Source organism: Mustela nigripes, chromosome 6 (assembly GCF_022355385.1).
Source record: "Mustela nigripes isolate SB6536 chromosome 6, MUSNIG.SB6536, whole genome shotgun sequence".
Taxonomy (NCBI): domain Eukaryota; kingdom Metazoa; phylum Chordata; class Mammalia; order Carnivora; family Mustelidae; genus Mustela; species Mustela nigripes.
The window spans coordinates 54,994,965-55,013,901 of NC_081562.1; the positions used below are offsets into that span (position 1 = coordinate 54,994,965).

General features: G+C 45.1%; 1 protein-coding gene across 4 annotated transcripts in view; it reads left to right on the top strand.

The window, feature by feature from the left end:
- ETV6 (ETS variant transcription factor 6) overlaps positions 1-18,937 on the top strand; it is a 232,327-nt gene that overhangs the window by 76,890 nt on the left and 136,500 nt on the right. For 2 of the 4 annotated variants that reach the window (XM_059402612.1, XM_059402614.1), the window contains exon 2: positions 15,597-15,726. The exons of 1 other annotated variant lie outside the window; for it this stretch is intronic. In XM_059402612.1, the coding sequence (XP_059258595.1) occupies positions 15,597-15,726 (130 nt within the window). The remainder of the gene's footprint in view (positions 1-15,596; positions 15,727-18,937) is intronic. One more of the 4 variants, XM_059402613.1, reaches the window with a different exon arrangement.

The window sequence follows — 18,937 nt, forward strand, 5'->3', positions numbered from 1 at the left end:
AAGGTCTGTCTTATGAGGCAGCAGAGTTGATGTGATGGGACCATGGTATAGGTAAGGTGTTCCAGGACCTTGGAACCACCGGGAATAAGGCCTAAAAACAAGTCAGATAGCTGGATGATTGGGCGGTGAGCATGCCTCCTGGAGAGGAGAAGTAAGAGGAGATGAGGGAGTGTTGACAGCCTGTAGCAAGATTCTTAGGTAGATAGTTAAACTTAAAAGTTTATCAGTAAGTCACTAGGTGGCCCTAGGTGAGAACACAAGACAAAAGATGAGTTTGTTTTGGTACCAAGAAGTGATTATCTAATGAGACTCATTTAATTCATCTATTAATCCATCCATCCATCCATCCAACAGTGAGAGCCTATTGCCAGCCCACTGGTACTGTTCTAGGTGCAAGGGGAACAGACCAGGCAAGTCCCTCCTCCCGTGGAGTTGTCTGCTAATGACAACCTTTCCTCCTGGGTGAGTGGGAGGGTCTGGGGCTCTAGTGTGCTGTTGGGAATCTAAGAAGCAGGTGAAGGTGAAGTAGGCCACCAATATGGATATAGACACAGGAAAATGGAAGTCCAAGTACCCGCAAACCATCATCCTGGAAACAAGAAACTGTCAAGTCCATACCCAGATCCAGACTCAAGGGCAGATCTGCTGTGGAGGGCAAGCGTGCACAGGCTGGGGGGCTTGGCCTGAGACAGGAGGAGAGGTGGGACAGGAAGCCCTGAATGGGCAGTTGAGCCCATGGAGGGGAGGGAACTGGTTTAAGCTCCGAGTTGCGATGATGGAGCTGAAAATCTACACTCAACTATAAAAAGTTGTCTTAGCATCTTTATTGAGCTGGAAGGTGATCGACAGCTGTGTTTTTATTTAGGTGTGAAGACACTCCAGGTCACATGCAGCTTTTCACCTTACCCCATGTGTCCCACAGTTCAGGTGTAACACACCCAAGGCCAGCCTCTGAAAATGAGGCTGATTTCTTTTTCTGGTCTCAACAAGGAAAACGCTGTCTGTTCTCTTCCTAGTGATCTGTTGTGCACACATGAAATGCTACAAGACATGTGAGTTTTTTGGTGGCTCTCGTTGACCAGGGAGGCAACATTAGTCTTTGAACCTAGGTCTGAAAGTAGTGGAAACCGCTCCACGAGGAGAACGTGACATGGTCTGCGTGGCCTTTTTCGTGTATTTTAACTCAGTTGATCTACTCAAAACCTCATCAGTCAGTCAGCACAATTGTCTCCATTTTGTAGCTGAGGACACTGAGAGGCACGTCTGCCCTCCCTTCTTTTTCGCAGTTTTGGTCGTTCTGGTGGGAAGAATCAGCGTGCAGGGAATATCGAGTGTTTGTTTGGGCTGATGCCTGTGTTGTTCTTCAGTCTTGTGAGGAAGGGAAGACACGTACAGATGGCTGGAATCAGTAGAAGGGTAAATGTAAGTCGCGTTAGAACTTTAAGGTTAGACTTAAGTAAGCGATGGGGTGTGTGCGGGAGGAATGCAAGGATGTCCTTCTGGCAGAGTATCCGTCCCAGGCCAGAGCACCTGTGTTTCTTTTCAGTTGCTGCTTTCCCTGCTGCAGGAAGTCAACCAGGCAGGTGAGTGCGGGTTCGACCCCAGCTTGTTCTCCAGGAACTTAGAATCGTATCATTTACTCTGTATAGGGCATTACTTCCACTTTAGTTCTGTTTTCTCTTGACTAGATGCATCGTTCTCTGATGAGTGCAAAGTGTCTTCTGAGAAGTTAAAACCTCTATTTTACGGTTCAGAACTGTAGATGGGAGAAGTAATTAGTATTAAACAGAGTACCCAAATTGCAGGGGGGTTATATTTCTAGGCATTGCCTAGAAAGATTGTGGCCAAGTTCAAGGATGTCCAAATGAGGGAATGGTGCAGTGCACGGTGATCATTAGTACTGGGGAGGAGAGCTGAAGCTGCAAAGTGGCGTTGTGAATGAACTTGTTTTTCAGCTCCCAGTGAAGTTTGTTAGGTAGTTAGAGAGAATGAGCAAGAGAGACCGAGAGAGGGAGATTGATATTGATAAGAAGAAGAAAGTAAAAGACTTCTCTTGATGGAGTCCCAACTCCTCTGTGTTCTTTCTGCTGAGTGGGCTCATCATCATTGAGTACTGGCGCAAGAGGTACCTCTGTCCCCTTTGTCCTTCTCTGTAAATGGCTTCCAGTTTAGAGGACTCTAATGACTGACCATTGCAATTGGAGAAATGCAAGAAGAGGAACATAGGCCATCTGTAGTCATTGTCTACTGAGATTCATGATGTTTCAGAAAGGATGTGGCATAACATCACACCTTGTGACCTCCATTCATTCCTGTGGGGTGCTTACTATCCTAGTACATTTCTGAAAGGACGTAGGAGAGCATCACACCTTGTGACCTCTGCTCATTCCTGTGGGGTGCTCACTGTCCCAGTATCTAACCCACAAACGCAGTAGCTATATATGGAAATGGCTAGTGCAACAGAGAAGCTGAATTCTTATTTCATTTTAATTAATTTGAATTTAAAAATGTACTTGATTTTTCTTAAAAAATCTTTTAAAGTGTGTTTGGAACAGCTTGGGTATGTGAATTTACCTTTTCAACTGTAAATTTTGTGAACTCTGAATACAGATCGAGTATTTCCAGTGAAAATTTGGTTTCTGATTTGAGCTGTTAACTAGACACTAGATTCCAAAGACCTACTATGGGAAAAAAGAATGTATCTCAATAAATGTATTGATTTGTATTTCAAAAGACTATTTTGGATACATTGGATTAAATGTAACATGTTACTTAAATTAATTTTACCTGTCCCTTTTTTTAACGTGACTAGTACAAATTGTTAAAATTACACGTGTAGCTTGCACTTTATTTCTGCGTGACTAGTACAAATTGATAAAATTACATGTGTAGCTTGCACTTTATTCCCAAGGGCAGCCTTGGTCTAGATAATGTCCTAATGGGATCCATTGGAAGTATTATCAGGACTTCTTTAGGGAAAGTTGCTATTCTTCCAAAGTTATAGATGTATTTTCTCCATTGTGTTGCTATGCTTTTTTATAGGGATGGGTTTATGACAACTGACAGTTGGAAAGGGTCTTAGTAAGTTAATTGAGAGGATAGCTTTGCTTGTGTTAATCAGAATGATTTTCAAATGCATTTTCGCTGCATTCAGAAAGCATTGGTCCTCGTGCCAACAAAGAACGCCATTAGTGCTTTGTCATTCGCGTCTGTTTCAGCCCCTGCTCCTTTTCTTCCAGGTAAGAACTGCATGCACCCGTGGTGCAGAAACCTTGGTGATGATCAGCATAGATTTGATCTGCTTGTGGCAAGGAACAGAAATCCAACTAAAGGGGAATTTCATAGAAGTAAAGGAAATAGTAGCCTTTTGCTAGCTCATGTTTAAACCCTCCCAGCGCCAAGTGGTTTTCAGAGTTCCCTCTTTCAACTTTTTGGTTAAACTTTCCAGATCTTCCTATTTCCAGATTTGGGCTGTTGGCAGCTCTGTGTTGGAGCTGTTGTTGACGCCCCTGTTGAGGCTTGACGGGCGGTGGTATTGCAATGTGCTTTCTCACAGCTTGGGTTGCAAGTTGCTTTCTAAAGATGCAAAGGGAATTATCCGCTATAGTAGTTTCAACACCTGACTGGATTTCAGATGCTAAAGTCACATTCTTGTCATGATTCTCTCACTGTTGCAGAATTGTATTTTGCTTAAGAGAAGAGGAGATAAAACAATAATAACATCAAGATTGCTTGGAAACTTGAAAATTCTGTTTTAGAGGAGTGTTGTATTTGGTTTTGTTCTTAAATCAAGGAATGAATAAATAACTCAGCGAGGTTCTTGAGTAAGCCTCCCTTTCCCTTGCAGGCCACTTTGCACCCAGATTTTATCATGATGACCAAGAGTTTAAAAGGTATTCTAGGCAGAAGGTAACTCTGTAGAAAGATGACATCTTTGAGTTTAGGACTGCTAACTTCTTCCAGAGCAGTTATGTGATTCATTCGAGGATCTTGTTAACCCTTCCACCTCAATCCCTACATCTGTCAACTAGGGTTTGTACTAGCTGCGGTGATGTGACTCTTAGGGATGTTAGGAGGATATAACAGCCTGTAATTGAAGGGCTTTTGGTAATTGAAGAGTATCTTGGTAAAGAGCTTTAGCAGGCTCAAGATTTCTACTAATTTAGGGTTCTAAGATTTTATTAAGAAGTCAGCTGCTCAAGCGATTTCTTCAAATTATAATTGGTGATAGTTTGTGTACAAAAATAAAGACCTAACCACTAGTAGCAAGGTTACTTTGGGGGGAAGATGGGGTCCACTCACCCCTTTAGAGTGGCACAAATGTAGCCCTGACTGCCATCATGGGGACCGTGCCCCTCACCTGGGGAAAAGAGGCTCCCCATTCTCCAAGCTATTTGATGCACATTCATTCTTGAGCAAGAAGTGGGTCTGGGGTCTGGGCACGTAAAGACAGACTTTACTCTGCAGGCCAGAAGTGGAATGGGTTTTCATTCCTTCTTGCTTTTCCTTCATTAACCTTGTCTTGCTCCTCCTGCATACTTTAAGTGTCGTTGGTGCTGAGAACACAGGCTCCTTGTGGAGCTCCAGAAAATGAAGCCACAGCCTTCCTGATGGTGGGTTTAGGGGGAAACTCCAGAGGCAGTTGGGACAGAAGAGGAACCAGCGTGGGCATACCTGTCTGGGGCCCTGGTTCCCATGTAGGTTGGGTAGTCATCAGTCAGGAACTTCCTGAATTGTACTGATAATCTCCATTTTATAGTTAAAGGCAGAACAGTAGAAACTTACTCAGGAGGGAAGGACAATTAGCAGATTGGTTAATAAGATTTCTCTTTTTTAAAAGATTTTATTTATTTATTTGTGAGAGAGAATGAGCTAGAATGAGCAGGTGAGAGGGACAGAGGCAGAGGGAGAAACAGGCTCCATGCCGAGCAGAGAGCCTGTTGCGGGACCAATCCCAGGACTCTGGGACCATGACCTGAGCTGAAGGCAGATGCTTAACTAACTGAGCCACTCAGGTGCCCCAGAATTTTTTTCCCCTTCTTAAAGCTTCTCCAGATAATTCTCCTGTGCAGCCAAGGTTTAGAATGCCTGATATAGAATGTGTGTTTCCTCAATTGTTAACTGATCATGAGTCCCTGAAGTATATGGAAATTCAGACATATTTTTCATATACTGTGGAGCCCTAATAGTTTTAATGAAGGCATGGATTTTATTAAAATAAATTGTTAGTCTGAACAACAGGGCTACAAGAGTGTAGCATAGGACTTTGCTTATTTCAAGCTGTTTAATATTCTGATAATCAGTGCTGTCATCTCTGACACACAGAAATCCATTGTCAGAAACAAAACTCCTTGGTCTTTCTAACCATGACCACAGCAAAGGAGAAGATGCCTTTTCTGAGTTCCTATCAGAAATCTCATGTCTAAGAATCAGGGAATTTTTAAGGTTTTTGATAAGCATGGGTAGCAGAGGTAGAAGATACTTGCCATGAGGGTTATTACTTCTGGAAAAGTGTTTCTGAAAGAGGAAACACAGGTGTGTGACACACCGTACTCAGTATTCAGGATTGTTTATATGTTACTTTATAAAGGTGTAGAGGCAGGAGGGGGATGGGAGATCAATTCAGCCCTAATTCCTCAGTCAGTCCTAGAGTTAGGTCATGTCAATCTTGTCTTGGTTTTAATTACGCTCTTGTGTTACCATATAAAGGCAGGTTTAATTCTTAAAGCATACACAAAAAGTAGTGCTTTATTTGGGACTTCTCAAATTCCCTGTCATAATAAAGCCTTGCATTTATAGAGAGCCTTTGTTTGAAGAAACTCATAATATTTTACAAGCTTCATCTCATTTATCCTTAAAATAATGTTCTGTGACAGTAAAGGTTGGGTATGGGTATGGCAGTCTCTCAGCAACGCTGAGGAGAGGTTGACTTCTTTCTTTTACACTGCTTTTTAAGTATGGTGCTCTTACGTCGTTCTGTTGAGATTATTTTGGAGGTAAACATTTTCCAGAGATATAAATCTTTTCCAGATCTAATTTGCACTTGTTACTCTAGGTATAGTTTACAGGGCCTTTTCTGTTTATATTTATTTCTCTGCCTGAGGCAGCCCAGGAATTATCTGATCTGTGGAGAGCAAGGGAATTTGTTCAGTCTGACCATGGTAGGGGCTGGGACCCCAGTCTTCTGCCTTACAGACTGAGCCCTGGTGGGGTGCGGGTACCTCCTGGTTCGCTGGAAAGGGACCAGATCCAGCAAGGAAGTTGTTGGACTTCATTTATTCAATGTTTCTCTAGATTACTGTCATCTCAATGAGAATGTAAATCTTGCTCTTGTATCCAGTCTTTATTTTTTATTTTTTTTGATTTTTAAATTTTTTATTTTTTATAAACATATATTTTTATCCCCAGGGGTACAGGTCTGTGAATCGCCAGGTTTACACACTTCACAGCACTCACCAAAGCACATACCCTCCCCAATGTCCATAACCCCACTCCCTTCTCCCAACCCCCCTCCCCCCAGCAACCCTCAGTTTGTTTTGTGAGATTAAGAGTCACTTATGGTTTGTCTCCCTCCCAATCCCATCTTGTTTCATTGATTCTTCTCCTACCCACTTAAGCCCCCATGTTGCATCACCACTTCCTCATATCAGGGAGATCATATGATGGTTGTCTTTCTCTGCTTGACTTATTTCACTAAGCATGTTGTATCCAGTCTTTAAAACCTAATGTGTCTGAGGGTAAAAAAAGGCTTTTTCATTTTTAAGAAGGTCTGAGTTGCCCCCCACCCCCACCCTTCAGCTACCCCCAGCCAGACAGCTGGGGTTGTGGGTTCAGGCCATAACTTCTCTCTCTCTCTCTCCCCTTCTCTCTCTTCCTTTTACGAGACTTCCAAGATTCATCCGTTCAAGAAAGAAGTGGAGATGAGCAAAGCCCAGAGTGGTTCTCCGAAACAGAGAAGAAAGCTGCCTAGGGGAGCAGGGAAGGTTTTATGAGGCACGAGGCAGCAGGTGGGAGAGGAGGAGGGACAAACGGTTAACACACAGGTTTGAAGCAACAACCTGTGCACTAACCGTGTATTCTGCCTCTGGCTCTGCACAAGTCTGACCCGCCATCTTTCTTGGCCCAGGTCTTCAGGTCCCATGACCGCAGGGGACTGGGCTCCCATCCCAGGGGCACCGTGAGGGCTCTGGGAGAGTGTCACATGGCAGGTGGAACATGGCTGGAAGGTATCTCTCCTTTGGGGGGAGGAATTGCGAAGCCCTACCTAATGGCGCCCTTGATACAACTAAATAGTAGATCTCTCAGTTCATTACCCGTTAGCCCCAGGCAGGGACATCGCATCTTGGCTAATCGTAATAGCCAAATCATTAAGGGGAAATGGCATTAATGGAGGAGAAAGCAGCTAATCAAGAGCCGAACTTGGCCACTTCGTTGTGCCCAGGATATAAGCTGCTGTGAATTTAAGTACCTGTTTCTTTCGCTGTTAGAATTAGTTAGGAAGAAAGGATTTAGTGATCCTCTTTTCAAAAGGTGAATCCGAAGCTGGGCATTTCCCAGTAAATCCAACAGCAAGACTTGATTTTTTGCAGAGATCACACCTGCTGGTTGTGTAGAAATGAAGTCGCACCACTTTTCTTACACTGGATCAACCCAGTGTCAGTAGGACATGCCCCTTTGTGGGGTTTCCAGGAGCGAAGATGTACATTGGTGAGCTCACCTAATCTCCGCTCAGAGTGAAAGCCATCATCTCCATCACGGCAAGGACTTGGCGGGGGGCAGTCGGGGGGCCATGGAGTGCACGCGTTTAATTTTCCCATCCAGGTCAAAAGCCTGCCACCTCACCTGCATCAGCACTGGGTTCCAGCCAAGTGAGCCGAGCATCCTTTAAGCATAGACCTCCCTGGAAACCACAACCTGGCATGCATAGGAATCACAGCTTGAGCTACTGCTTATGATTCATGTCAGAAATACTTAAGAAATTCAGGGGAGAAAAAGGGAAAGAAATTCATACCATCTCAGGGTTGGAAAGGATCTTAATTAAAATGTTTTAAATTGGAACAATAAAGAAATCTATGTGAGGTTTGTTTTGTTTTGTTCTTTTGTTTTTGCTTTGGTGCTTGTCTTAGAGGGGCGGCTCCTTGTTCTAGACACTAGTGCTATTTCTAATAATATTTGGCAGAACGCTTGAATCCTGTGAGGGAACTTGGGGAGTTCTGATGGAGAGAGGAGGTGACTGTGGTGGTCAGGCTTTGTCTAGGTCTGTTCTGCCCACACTGTAATTAATAGGCTCTGATTCACCAGAGCATATAAGATCATAGAGGACAGCATCTTGGAGTCCTAAGGCATCTTTCCAGTTCTCCTTGAGTTCCTTCCCAGTGTAGGAACCCTTTGTGCAGTCACCTTCAAGCCTTGGCTTCACCTGGCTTGAGGGGGAACAATACGCTCTGTACATATGTCTAGCACACAGGTGTGTATGTGGCTGGCCCTTTCCTCGGAGATGCTGCGGGGAAGCCCTATATCTCTGCTTCGCGCTAGTCCTTCCCATAGTTGAAGGCCTCTAGAAGGACCCTTTAAATCCTTTCTTCTCCACAGGCCACATGGCTCCTTAGCGCCTTTATGCTTTCCTCATGTGAGAGAATGGAGTCTGTCTCTTCAGACTGTTGGAGAAGCATCATGGGACTGTGGCCGCTCCAGTGTCTGGAGATAGATTGAGCTCCTTCTTGGTATTCTCACCCTAGGATGAGTAAATGTTGACAGGGCCTTTCCTCCTCACCACTCCTGTGCGTCCCACCTGTTCCTTTAGATTTGCTGCTCACTAGATAAATCGAAAGCAGTTGAGTAGGGAAATGTGTTTTGTTGTTGCTAAAGAAAATCTTGGAGATAAAAGTAACATCCTTTTACTCAAAAATGACTTCAGGTGAGATTTCTAAGCCATCATATGCACAAGTAATCTGCAAAAGCCCTGATGGTCCTGTAGATTGTGTCCCACAGGTAATACCCAGACGAATCCTAATGGCTCCCTCTGCTCAGAGGCCTGAGAACTTCTCACTTATGTCATATTTCGTCCCTTCCTCAGCTAAATGCATTTACTCTCTCCATCTGTGCTCCCACTAGGATAAGTAACAGGCTTCAGAAAGCCAGCACCCTGGCTTAGGTGGCTCTGTGGCATGACCCTCAGGAGCCCCACACGATTCTGTGAGGAGTAAGGGCACAAAGCAATGGAATCTTCCAGAGCTGCAATGACTCTTATGACCTTGGACTTCTCTCTGCAATGACTCTTATGACTTTGGACTTCTGTCTGCAATGACTCTCATGACCTTGGGATTCTGTCTGCAATGACCCTTACGACCTTGGGATTCTCTCTGGGGGTTCCAGAAGGTCTTACAACCTTCTCTCTGGGGATTCCCCGTAAGTTGTAGAGCTACCACGGATGAGCTGGTGCTACTTAAATGTCGTATCTTATTTCTCCTCTTTATACCAGTCGTATTCTCTCATGAGCTGGAGACTTCAACAGGATCACTGAACCGCTGCGATCTCCAGGTCAGGTTCCTTGTGTGGAACGGAGACGATTGTGCCTTCCTGGCAGGGTTATTATGAGTCTAAAATAGAGGCTTCATGGCAAGCACATTCCAAGTGTTCCCTGAGTGTTAGCTCCCCTTCCTGATGGTTCCAGTGACTGTATATTCCAACCAAGATTGGCACATATGTTCTGAAGGGTGTAAGTATTTATTATGAGGGCCCATGTATATGTATGGGTAAAGTGGTACAGGCTTTTAAATATTGGGACTGTTTTGGAAATTTGAGGACTTGAGGTGGCAGAATTTATGACCCCTAGTACAGGTGTTGGCTGCTAGCGGATGCCTGATGAATGCCGAAGTATTCATAACAACCACGGAGGAATAAAACACCCTCGTGATCTTCTATGGCAATGTTTGACTGTGGGGCCCATTGCTCATGCCTCTTTTTATTCACTTTGCTGTACATGGAGAACAGAGTTCTGGGCAAAGGGAAGACTTAAGATGCTGTGACTAGGGGTGCCTGGGTGGCTCAGTGGGTTAAGCCTCTGCCTTCGGCTCAGGTCATGATCTCAGGGTCCTGGGATCAAGCTCTGTATCGGGCTCTTTGCTCAGCGGGGAGCCGGCTTCCCCCCTCTCTCTGCCTGCCTCTCTCCCTACTTGTGATCTCTGTCTGTCAAATAAATAAATAAAACCTTAAAAAAAAAAAGAGAGATGCTGTAACTAATTGAGTCTGAATGACAGACACGATACGCTGTCTTCTGATTTTAGGCCTGGAAGGTGAGGAAGGGGGCTATTTCCATTGTAAATATACAGGAATATGCATATTTCAGGTCCTGAACTCATCTGCTCAGATGTCCAAGGCAAGAGCCTTTCGTAGACCCATGAAGCCGGGCTCCTAGGAAGATCTCTCCATCGGTGTGTATGTGGTTTGTTGGAGACACCCTCCCACAGCCCGTTCCAAGGGCTGAATGGGTATCTGGGCAATAAGAACAGAGCCACAGGGACTAGGAGTGCAGCTGCACGTATCCTCATTTGCAAGGGTATCCCCACTGTTTTCCCCCATGAAATGACTGCAAGCATGTTAAAAGCCAAAGACCCATCGGGCTGAAAAATCCAGTGACCCAGCACCCAGAGGGATGTTTCTCTCAGGAAAGGAGCTAGGCACTAGGAGGAGGGCCTGCTCGGGCCACTGGGATAGATGTCTCTCGGAGCCTCCAAGAGACTCCCCGTCAGAGTTCTGAAGTGGATCCCCAAGTAGATCCTAGACCCTAAGGCATACTGCTTCCTTCTGGAGAAAGGCCAAAGCCGCCGTGGCCTGTGCTGTGGGTACAGTGTGTATATAGCAAAGCAGATAGGCGTTTGCATCTTTCCCCAAGTTCTCCAAGCTGATCTCGCTACCTTTGGGGGTGAACAAAATATTCAACAGTTTTTCAGTGCAAGAAATTGGCGCTCGAGAGTGTGTTAGTTCAGGTTCTTGTGCACGTCTGTTTGCATCCACCGAATCGAAAACTGTGCCGCTCCAGTTTCTGTCTTGCTCAGTTTTGGGGTGACATAGGGATTTTGCTGGTTAATGAAAACTTATTTAATAAAAGCTCTAGCCACCCCCTTGCATCATTTTGCAGCCAGAAGAGTGGACTTAAATAATTGTGCATTCCAACTTCAGTTTATCGAAGCTCAGTAAGTCACTTCCTACGGGAGACATGTTTTCTCTTCCGTCTATAGAAGACAAACTGTGGTGGCAAGCATCAGCTTTCCCCGGCAGCTCTCCTGAAAGCCTGCAGGGTGAAAAAGAGCTCTTTCTCTCCAAAGCTTGGGTGTTACTAGCTTGCCCACTGCACCTCGGGCCCTGCTGTTTGCCATCTTGGCGGAGGTGTCAGTTTCAGTGCAGCAAAGGGGCACCACTCAGTGTAGCAGGACGCAAAGGCACCTGTAGAGTTTTTACCCTAATTTCCCTGAGAGATGGTCTCCCTGTCTGTTTTCGTGGCACTCTTCCTCCTCAGGACTGTACATGGGCCTCAGAAACCATCCTTGGGGTCATCTGGCATTCCGAGTGGGGCTGGGGGCTATTTTGGGAAAAACAGTGCCTAAATCCAGGACACTTGCGCTTTAGAGGAATCTTTAAAATGACCTGTAAACCATCTTTTTTAAGTACAACCAGACTTTGCTTCTGTGTCTCTCAGTTCCAGAAACACTTTATCTTTATTTCCAGGAAGTTAATATTTAATTAGCGACAGGCTCTAAGTGTCTCAACCCTTCAGCGTCTTTAAAGAACTAATGGTGTAAAAACAAATGTGTAAATGCACCAGGGGGATCCCAGTGATTTATAGAGGCTCTGTATTGAATAATTTTGAAAAGGGAAGATGTTTTTGGTAATAAGAATATTCATTTTTTGACTCTTCTATTCTGTGATATGTAACCATGGGGTGGGGAGGAGGGGAGAAAATACCATTTTTCTACGGAGCATAAAATCCTTAAGCTCATTTTATGTGGTAGTCACAGGCTCCTAAGCACTTGATTTAAAAATGAGCAGAATCCAATGGGTACCCTTCACTGGCCCTTCATGGTTTGGGGGAGGAAAGAGGACAGGGAATAAACCTATTTTGGTTCAGGTAATTCAATGCTTGCAGCAATTCTACTCCGTCTTCCATTTAAAGTAAAAAAAAAAAAAAAAAAAAAAGAAAGAAAGAAAGAAAAGAAAAGAAAAGCTTTCTATAATGGTTAGTGAAATTTACATTTCATCCCTTGCCTAAAACTATTTTTAGCCTTATTTTCTCTTTTCAGAGCTTTGTGCTGCTCCCCCCCCCCCACCTTAGATATTACAATTGGTCTCAGAAATGGCGATGCTTTGCTTTTGTTCTGTAGGTTGGTTTGATAGGTTGTGTCTGCAAATTTGAGAGAAGCACATTTTATTTTATTATTTTATTTTATTTTATTTTTTTTAGCATCTAAACAATAATGTAACCACATCACGGCCTTTTCAGTCACACCATTGACCTCCGCCGGCAGTTTATCCCCCAACAACACTTGAATGCATTAATATCTCTGTCTGTAGCATTTTAATTTAATTAGAGCAGTGGTTATAATCCTCTTGGGAAAGTCATTATCCCCTCTGTACTGTTAAAATAAAACACCTCTGGTTTTCATCCGACTGACAATTTGCTTTTGAGGTGAATGAGCTGTAAGCGGGTGTTCCCGCTTCCCTTTGCTGAGGGTTGGACCCCAGAAGCAGTTGTGAGGATAAAGAGGTTTCCTTCATTTGAGAAATTAGATGTTGCCCTCCTTGAGCCTCTCTGTCTAGATGTTTCCATCTGATATAGTGTTTGTTTCCTATTTCTAATTGCTGATAGTCTGTTAAGTGTCTGGTTATAGGAATAGATGAAACAATGTGAACTGTGTGAGTCTCCCTAGAAATTAACAAAAAGAGAGACAAAGGGAGATAAGCCTGCGGTGTGGGATTCCCGGGCATGTGTTTTGTTCCGTTTAGGAAAGGAGCCCATGTCCTGCATGGTGTCCTTTCTGCGGTCCCACGAATGCTCTCCTGGCTGCTGAACCGGGGTCAGGATAGGTGTGTAATGGCTGCTAGCATATTGCTCAAGGTCCTAGAAGTGCATTTCGCTTTTCCCACTCTTAGACAAGGCACCCCCTCTCTTCTGCTACTACTGACAAATCTCTTCATGGAACCTTTAAAAAAGAGCTTCCCATCCCAAGCTTATGGTGTTGCATGGAATGTTGCTGAGTAGAAACTGTCTTCCAGAACAAGAATCTAGAATCTGTCTCCATCTAGAATTGTTTGGACATGGGGGTGAAATGGAGAGGGGGGATCCTCCTGAGAAAGGACAGTGAAATGAAGGGACAGTGGTGATAATTTAGCAAGTCAGAATACATACGTTTTAAAGGTGATACCTAGCTTGACTCTTACCAGTAGGCTAGAGGTAGATTTTCCAGGAAACAAAGTAAAATCCATATGGGGAGCTGGGTTTCTTCCATTTTTGTCCTCGATGGACTTGGTGAGGGGCGAGGGAGCTGGGATGATGAGACCTATCCCAGGGACCAATTGCAGGATTTGATGAGTCTCTCCTTGCTTTAAGAGACAGTCATCACATTATGAAATGCCATCTCTTTTTTTTCTCGCACTTGTGCCATGCCATTTGAAAACTCTTTGGCTGCGCTATGTTTTCTTCATCAACAGTTTCACTTCTGCAAAAACCCTAACAAAACAAAGCTATTTCTGGGAATAAAGTTAACGGCAGATAAGATATCTAGACATATATTGGGACTGGGTTTTTTTTTTCCCCCTCTCTTTTCGAGAGTTGAAGTGTGTGGAGAATTTGTTAAACTAGAAAAACAGACTGTGTTTAGAATGCTTAAAAAGCCCATCTCACTTGAAAAACCCTTAAACAGATTTTGTATGTTTCCCATAGGTGTGTTGATGTCTTTGCCTTTTTCACCCCCAAAACCCCAAGCCAAACACCAAAAAGTATAACTCCTCCTTAAGCTAGAGGTGCTCAAAATATGTGTGACTGATGAAATTCCAGAAAAATGAAGTTGAAGCTTTTGCCCTGGGTGACCTTTCACTGGCCATCTTGATTGATATAGCAATGAAATCTAGGATATGTGCATCTGCCTTTAATTAAGAAATTCATGAGGAGAGTTTAGGATGTATGTTTAAATGGAAATATTCCAAATGCCCTAGTTGCTGGCAGAGGATGCCTCAGGGAAGGTCTAGCGATTCCATTCGGAAATTACAGAAATATGTACATATTCATTTAAAATCGAAACTTCCTACCACAACCACCAAACTTTCCAGGCTCTGAGCAGAAGAGAAGCTTTAATTTGGTTGTAGAGCCAGGGGGACTCCCCTGCTTCCCTTTGCACATTTGATGAAATATAAAATGTTAGAGAACCATCTTTCCAAAACATAAACACCTCCTTTGCTTTATTTTCATCTGTGATTTTTCTTTTGCTCTTGCTTTTTGTATTCCTAATGGCATCTTACTGGTCTTTCTCCCCCAATTAATTTTTGGGCCTTGTATGTCCCACTTTACTTTGCCCAGCTGAACCACAAAAAGAATGGAAGTTCCGTTTATTTATGTATAGACTTTAAGTCAAAGTAATTGATCTAAGATGCAAATTGCACTGCTCTTCTCGCTAAACATAATAGTTGGTTCCTTGCCATTATTCGCTGTGTTTTAACTTAAAGCCTGGTAATAATCCTTCCCATCCCTTCCAGTTGTTTTAATTGCTCCAACAAACACTGTCTGTTTGAATTTAAACAGTGTATCTGCAGAAGTAAGTCCCCCTCCCCCCTTTCCTTGTCAGTTGAGTCAGGATCTTCAGTGAAGCAGTACTTGCCTTAAATGCAGAGTGTTCTTGAAGGAGCTCTGAAATACTTCAGAAGGAAGGAAAAGTATCCATTCTGAGTTGGAGAATGAAGGGACAAGAGATGCCATTACTGTTGCAGATATTCCCTGCTATGAAGGAAGAAATTAAACTGGGTATTTTTGGTTTATAATGAGGTAGGTGGATCAGAGAAGAATCTTGCTTGTAGATTTATGAACTAAATGTAGAACTTACAAGCCGTCACTTTGAGCTCACCTCTCATTGGGTCTGAGTACAGAATCATATTTGTATTAGAAGCTGGGGATGTTGCCAGAGAAGAGGAAACGTTGTTTTAATGCAGGGTGACATAAATTATGGGACTTGGACAAGAAATTTTTGAGAGCCGTTCTCTTGGACATGCCGTTTCATTTCCTCCACCTCCTCTCTCCTCTGCACTTGAACAAATCACTAGTGTGGAGAGGGGGAAATGGACACCTCTTGACCCCAGTCCGAAGGAGAAGCCCGATGTTCAGCCTTTCCAGAACCTTGTTAGAAATCCCAAATGCTGGAGCTCTGAAAGACAACTAAGTATATGGAGTGGCTGGAGAGGGGTGAGAGGGATTGCTGTGGAGCCTGGGCCACCCCCTCCTCAAATGCCCCCTTTGCTCCCCACCCCTCTCCTTGTTTTCACACCCAAGTCAGTTCCAAGCCTTCATTGTCTTCTTCCCCCTCCTCTCTTCCTGCCCTTCTTTTTAACAGCAGGAACGAATTTCATATACACCTCCCGAGAGCCCAGTGCCGAGTTACGCTTCCTCGACTCCGCTTCATGTTCCAGTGCCCCGAGCGCTCAGGATGGAGGACGACTCGATCCGCCTGCCCGCGCACCTGCGTGAGTGTCTGTCGGCGCGTGCGCGGGGGTGGGAGGACGGATTCCCTGTGCCACCGACAGAAGGATGGACTGACTGACAGGGGAAGGACCGACTGCGCGACTGTGTGTGTGTGGCGGGGCAGGGGTGGGGCGTGGGGCTTGGGGCTGGAGAGGGGCAAGCTCTGAGACTGTCACTCGGGGTCCACTTTGCGAAGCTGCTTTGCAGCCCATCGAGAAGCTTGAAACTCCTGTCCCCTGTTGCCGCATTACCCCCAACATCTGGAAATGTGTACTGTATGGCAGAATCCACTAGATCTCCTAAGAAGCAAAGGGAACTTTTGGGGGGAAGTTTTTCCGTCTCCCTAGGTTCATACTTAACTCCTCTTTTTAGTATTTTCATGGGCGGGAAATTTGGGGCAGTTCCTGAGTCAGACTCCCTCCCTGCTTTGCTTTTAGGCTGTGTTCTTCCTTTCTTTATAGAGCCTGCCCCTCTCCTCCATGCATGCGGGCTGCTTTTCTTTCCTTCATTTTCCTGCCTGGATATGGCCTTCCTGTTCTGTCCTTTCTTCTCCTCCCCTCTCCTGTTCTCTTGCCCGGCCTTGGCCCTGTGGCTCTGATCAGTTTGCGTCTCTTTCCCCCTTTCTCTCTTAGATCGCCTCCGTCCCTTGCCTCTCCCGGCTCCCTGTCCCAGTCCTCAACTGCAGCTTGGCAGAGCACCAGGGCCAACCCACTTGTGATCTCGGGGCCAGCCTCCAAAGCAGCCAACACCTGTCATTTCCTTTTTGTCTTCCTTTCCTGTGCTGCCACCCAGCCTAGATGGTACAGCGTGATGGGGCAGCTGGGGAGAATGAGTCACCTGATTCCCACCCGGATCTCAGTGGCCAAGAAAATGCCAGATTTTCTGACTTGAATGTTGTCCTGAGGGCACAGGTCCAGGTTGTAGAAGACACAGGGGGTCACCTTGGCCCTTCCCTGGCTGATTCCTCATACTTTAGCAGTGACATGGTTGCGCTTGCTCTGTCTTTCTGGCATGGGGACGCTCCCCGGGATATTTGCTGCCTCTTATTCCATCCCTCCTCAGAAGCCAGAAGGTAGCCTGCTGAAAGTAGAGAATAAAAAGAGACAGGATGTAGGCTCCTCTTTGTTCGCCGTGAGAATTCAGGGAATCAGGTGATTGTGTTGCTGGGAAGTCCTAGGGGAATATTGCTGGCTTATCCCTTCTCCTCCAATGAGGAGGGTAGCTGGGCTTACCCAGAGGAGCTGAGTGCTACGAGAACCCTTCCTTCAGCTTCAGCTTCAGCTTCAGTCAGTATTTACAAAGCTACTACAAATGACAGTCCGCACATTCCACCTTGTGCAAGCAGGTAAAGGGCAGAGCACCACTCTCCCACCTTCTCCACAATGAAATTTTGAAGGTGAGATTGGGACTGTAGCCGTGCCGTGCCAGGATCATGATGGCGGGCACTGTTGTCCTTGGTAAACGGGAGCGATGGGGAGCCAGAGGAGTAGACGGGACTGGAAAAGAAACCAGAGTCAGGTAATAGCATCCTTTCCTCCAGAGGCTGTCCTGTGTCCAGTACATTCACTCTAGGAATAATCACTTCCAAATCGAACAGGCTCATGCCGTGCAGGCAGAACACCCCTGCCATCTAGTCTCCTTCACTTATTTACTCCACGAATAGTTACTGATCATCTGTGCTGCACTGGACACTCTTGTGGGTGCTGGGAATACCGAAGTGAACAAAACAGACCAAACTCCTTGTCCTTACAGAATTTAAAGTCAAGTAAAGGGGGAAAAATGTGTGAACACTTGTCCTAAACAGAGATTTCTCTCATAGCTTTTTAATCCCTTTGTTTTGAGACATCCCCCCACCCCCAAGGAGGCCCTGACTCTTGATTTGCCTCTGGATGCCTTTATTTTTGGAAGTCCTTTTACCACAGCCCTTTTACCTATGCCTCCCCCATAGGTAGTCACGGTGGCAGAAGAAACGGAGAAACACACCAGACTAACTAGTCTGAAGATCTTCACTCCTTATTAGTTCTACTCTTAAACTAGCTGGCTGACCATGAGTCAGTCATCGTACTACCCAGTTTCCCTACTCTACAGTGTTGTGCTGCAAAAAGAGAACATTTAACGGCCCTCTTCACCTTGAACTGTCATGAGCTCACTTAGGGAGTCCTTCTCCGTACTTGGAACTGTCTCCCATGCCAGCACTGTTTCTGAAGTAGACGGTTTCCTCTCGGGCCTCAGCTGGGCTGCCTACCCCTGCTTTGCAGGCCTTGGTCCAGGCACTGTGTGGAGTCCTTTATGTAAATTATTTTGCTTCATTCACCCAGCAATACGTGTAAGGTAGATATTCTTTTAATATTTGGGCCACATATAAGGAATTTAGGGCTTTGAGAATTTAAGGAACCTGCCAAGGTCACACAGTTAATAAAGGGTACAGTCGGGATTCAAACTCCATTCTGACTCCAGAGCCTACACTCTTATCTATTATGCCACTATGTAAGTGTGTTTTATAAATACTTTTTGGATAGATGGATGAATTCAGAGTTGACACTTTGCTGGTATTCACTGATGTGGCTGTAGTGGCAGAAATGGTTTATGGCTGGAATCTTCTAACCGGTCAGTGGGTTGTGGAATAGTTTGCTTATGTCCCTCAGATGGTTGGATGGATGGATGGATGGACGGATGGATGGGTTCCCACATATATAATGATCAAATACAGGACTGCAGCAAATCCCTGCCGCCCTTAGAATATAATCAGGTGTTAGAGTATGGATTCAGGTCAGGGTGATGCCTTCTCTCTGGCAGCCTGACTCTGAGCCCCATTGGTCCCGACATCTGGACTGAATCCTCTGAAAATGGAGGCTCCCAGGCTCTTTCTGTCTGTCCTCAGCTGGGGCTTTCCACATGCGGCCAAGCTGCCCTCCTCCTCCTCAGATTCCAGGATTCAGCTGCCCATCGAGCTGTTTGAGAAACGTCTCACGCAGCCCCCCAGGATGGTTGAGGCTGCATCATATACTTGGAAGATGCGTCCCAGCTGGGTTTCCAAACCAAAAAGAAAATAAATATTCTAACAAGGGAATTGGGTTATTGCTGTTTTAATCTGGGATTCCAGACAATTCCCAATGGAATGCTCATGGAAAGTACGGGGAAGAATCTGAAAGCCAAGACAGCAGCAGGACATTTATGGTATTGCTAGGTCGAAAGCATTTTTAGCTGCTTGTT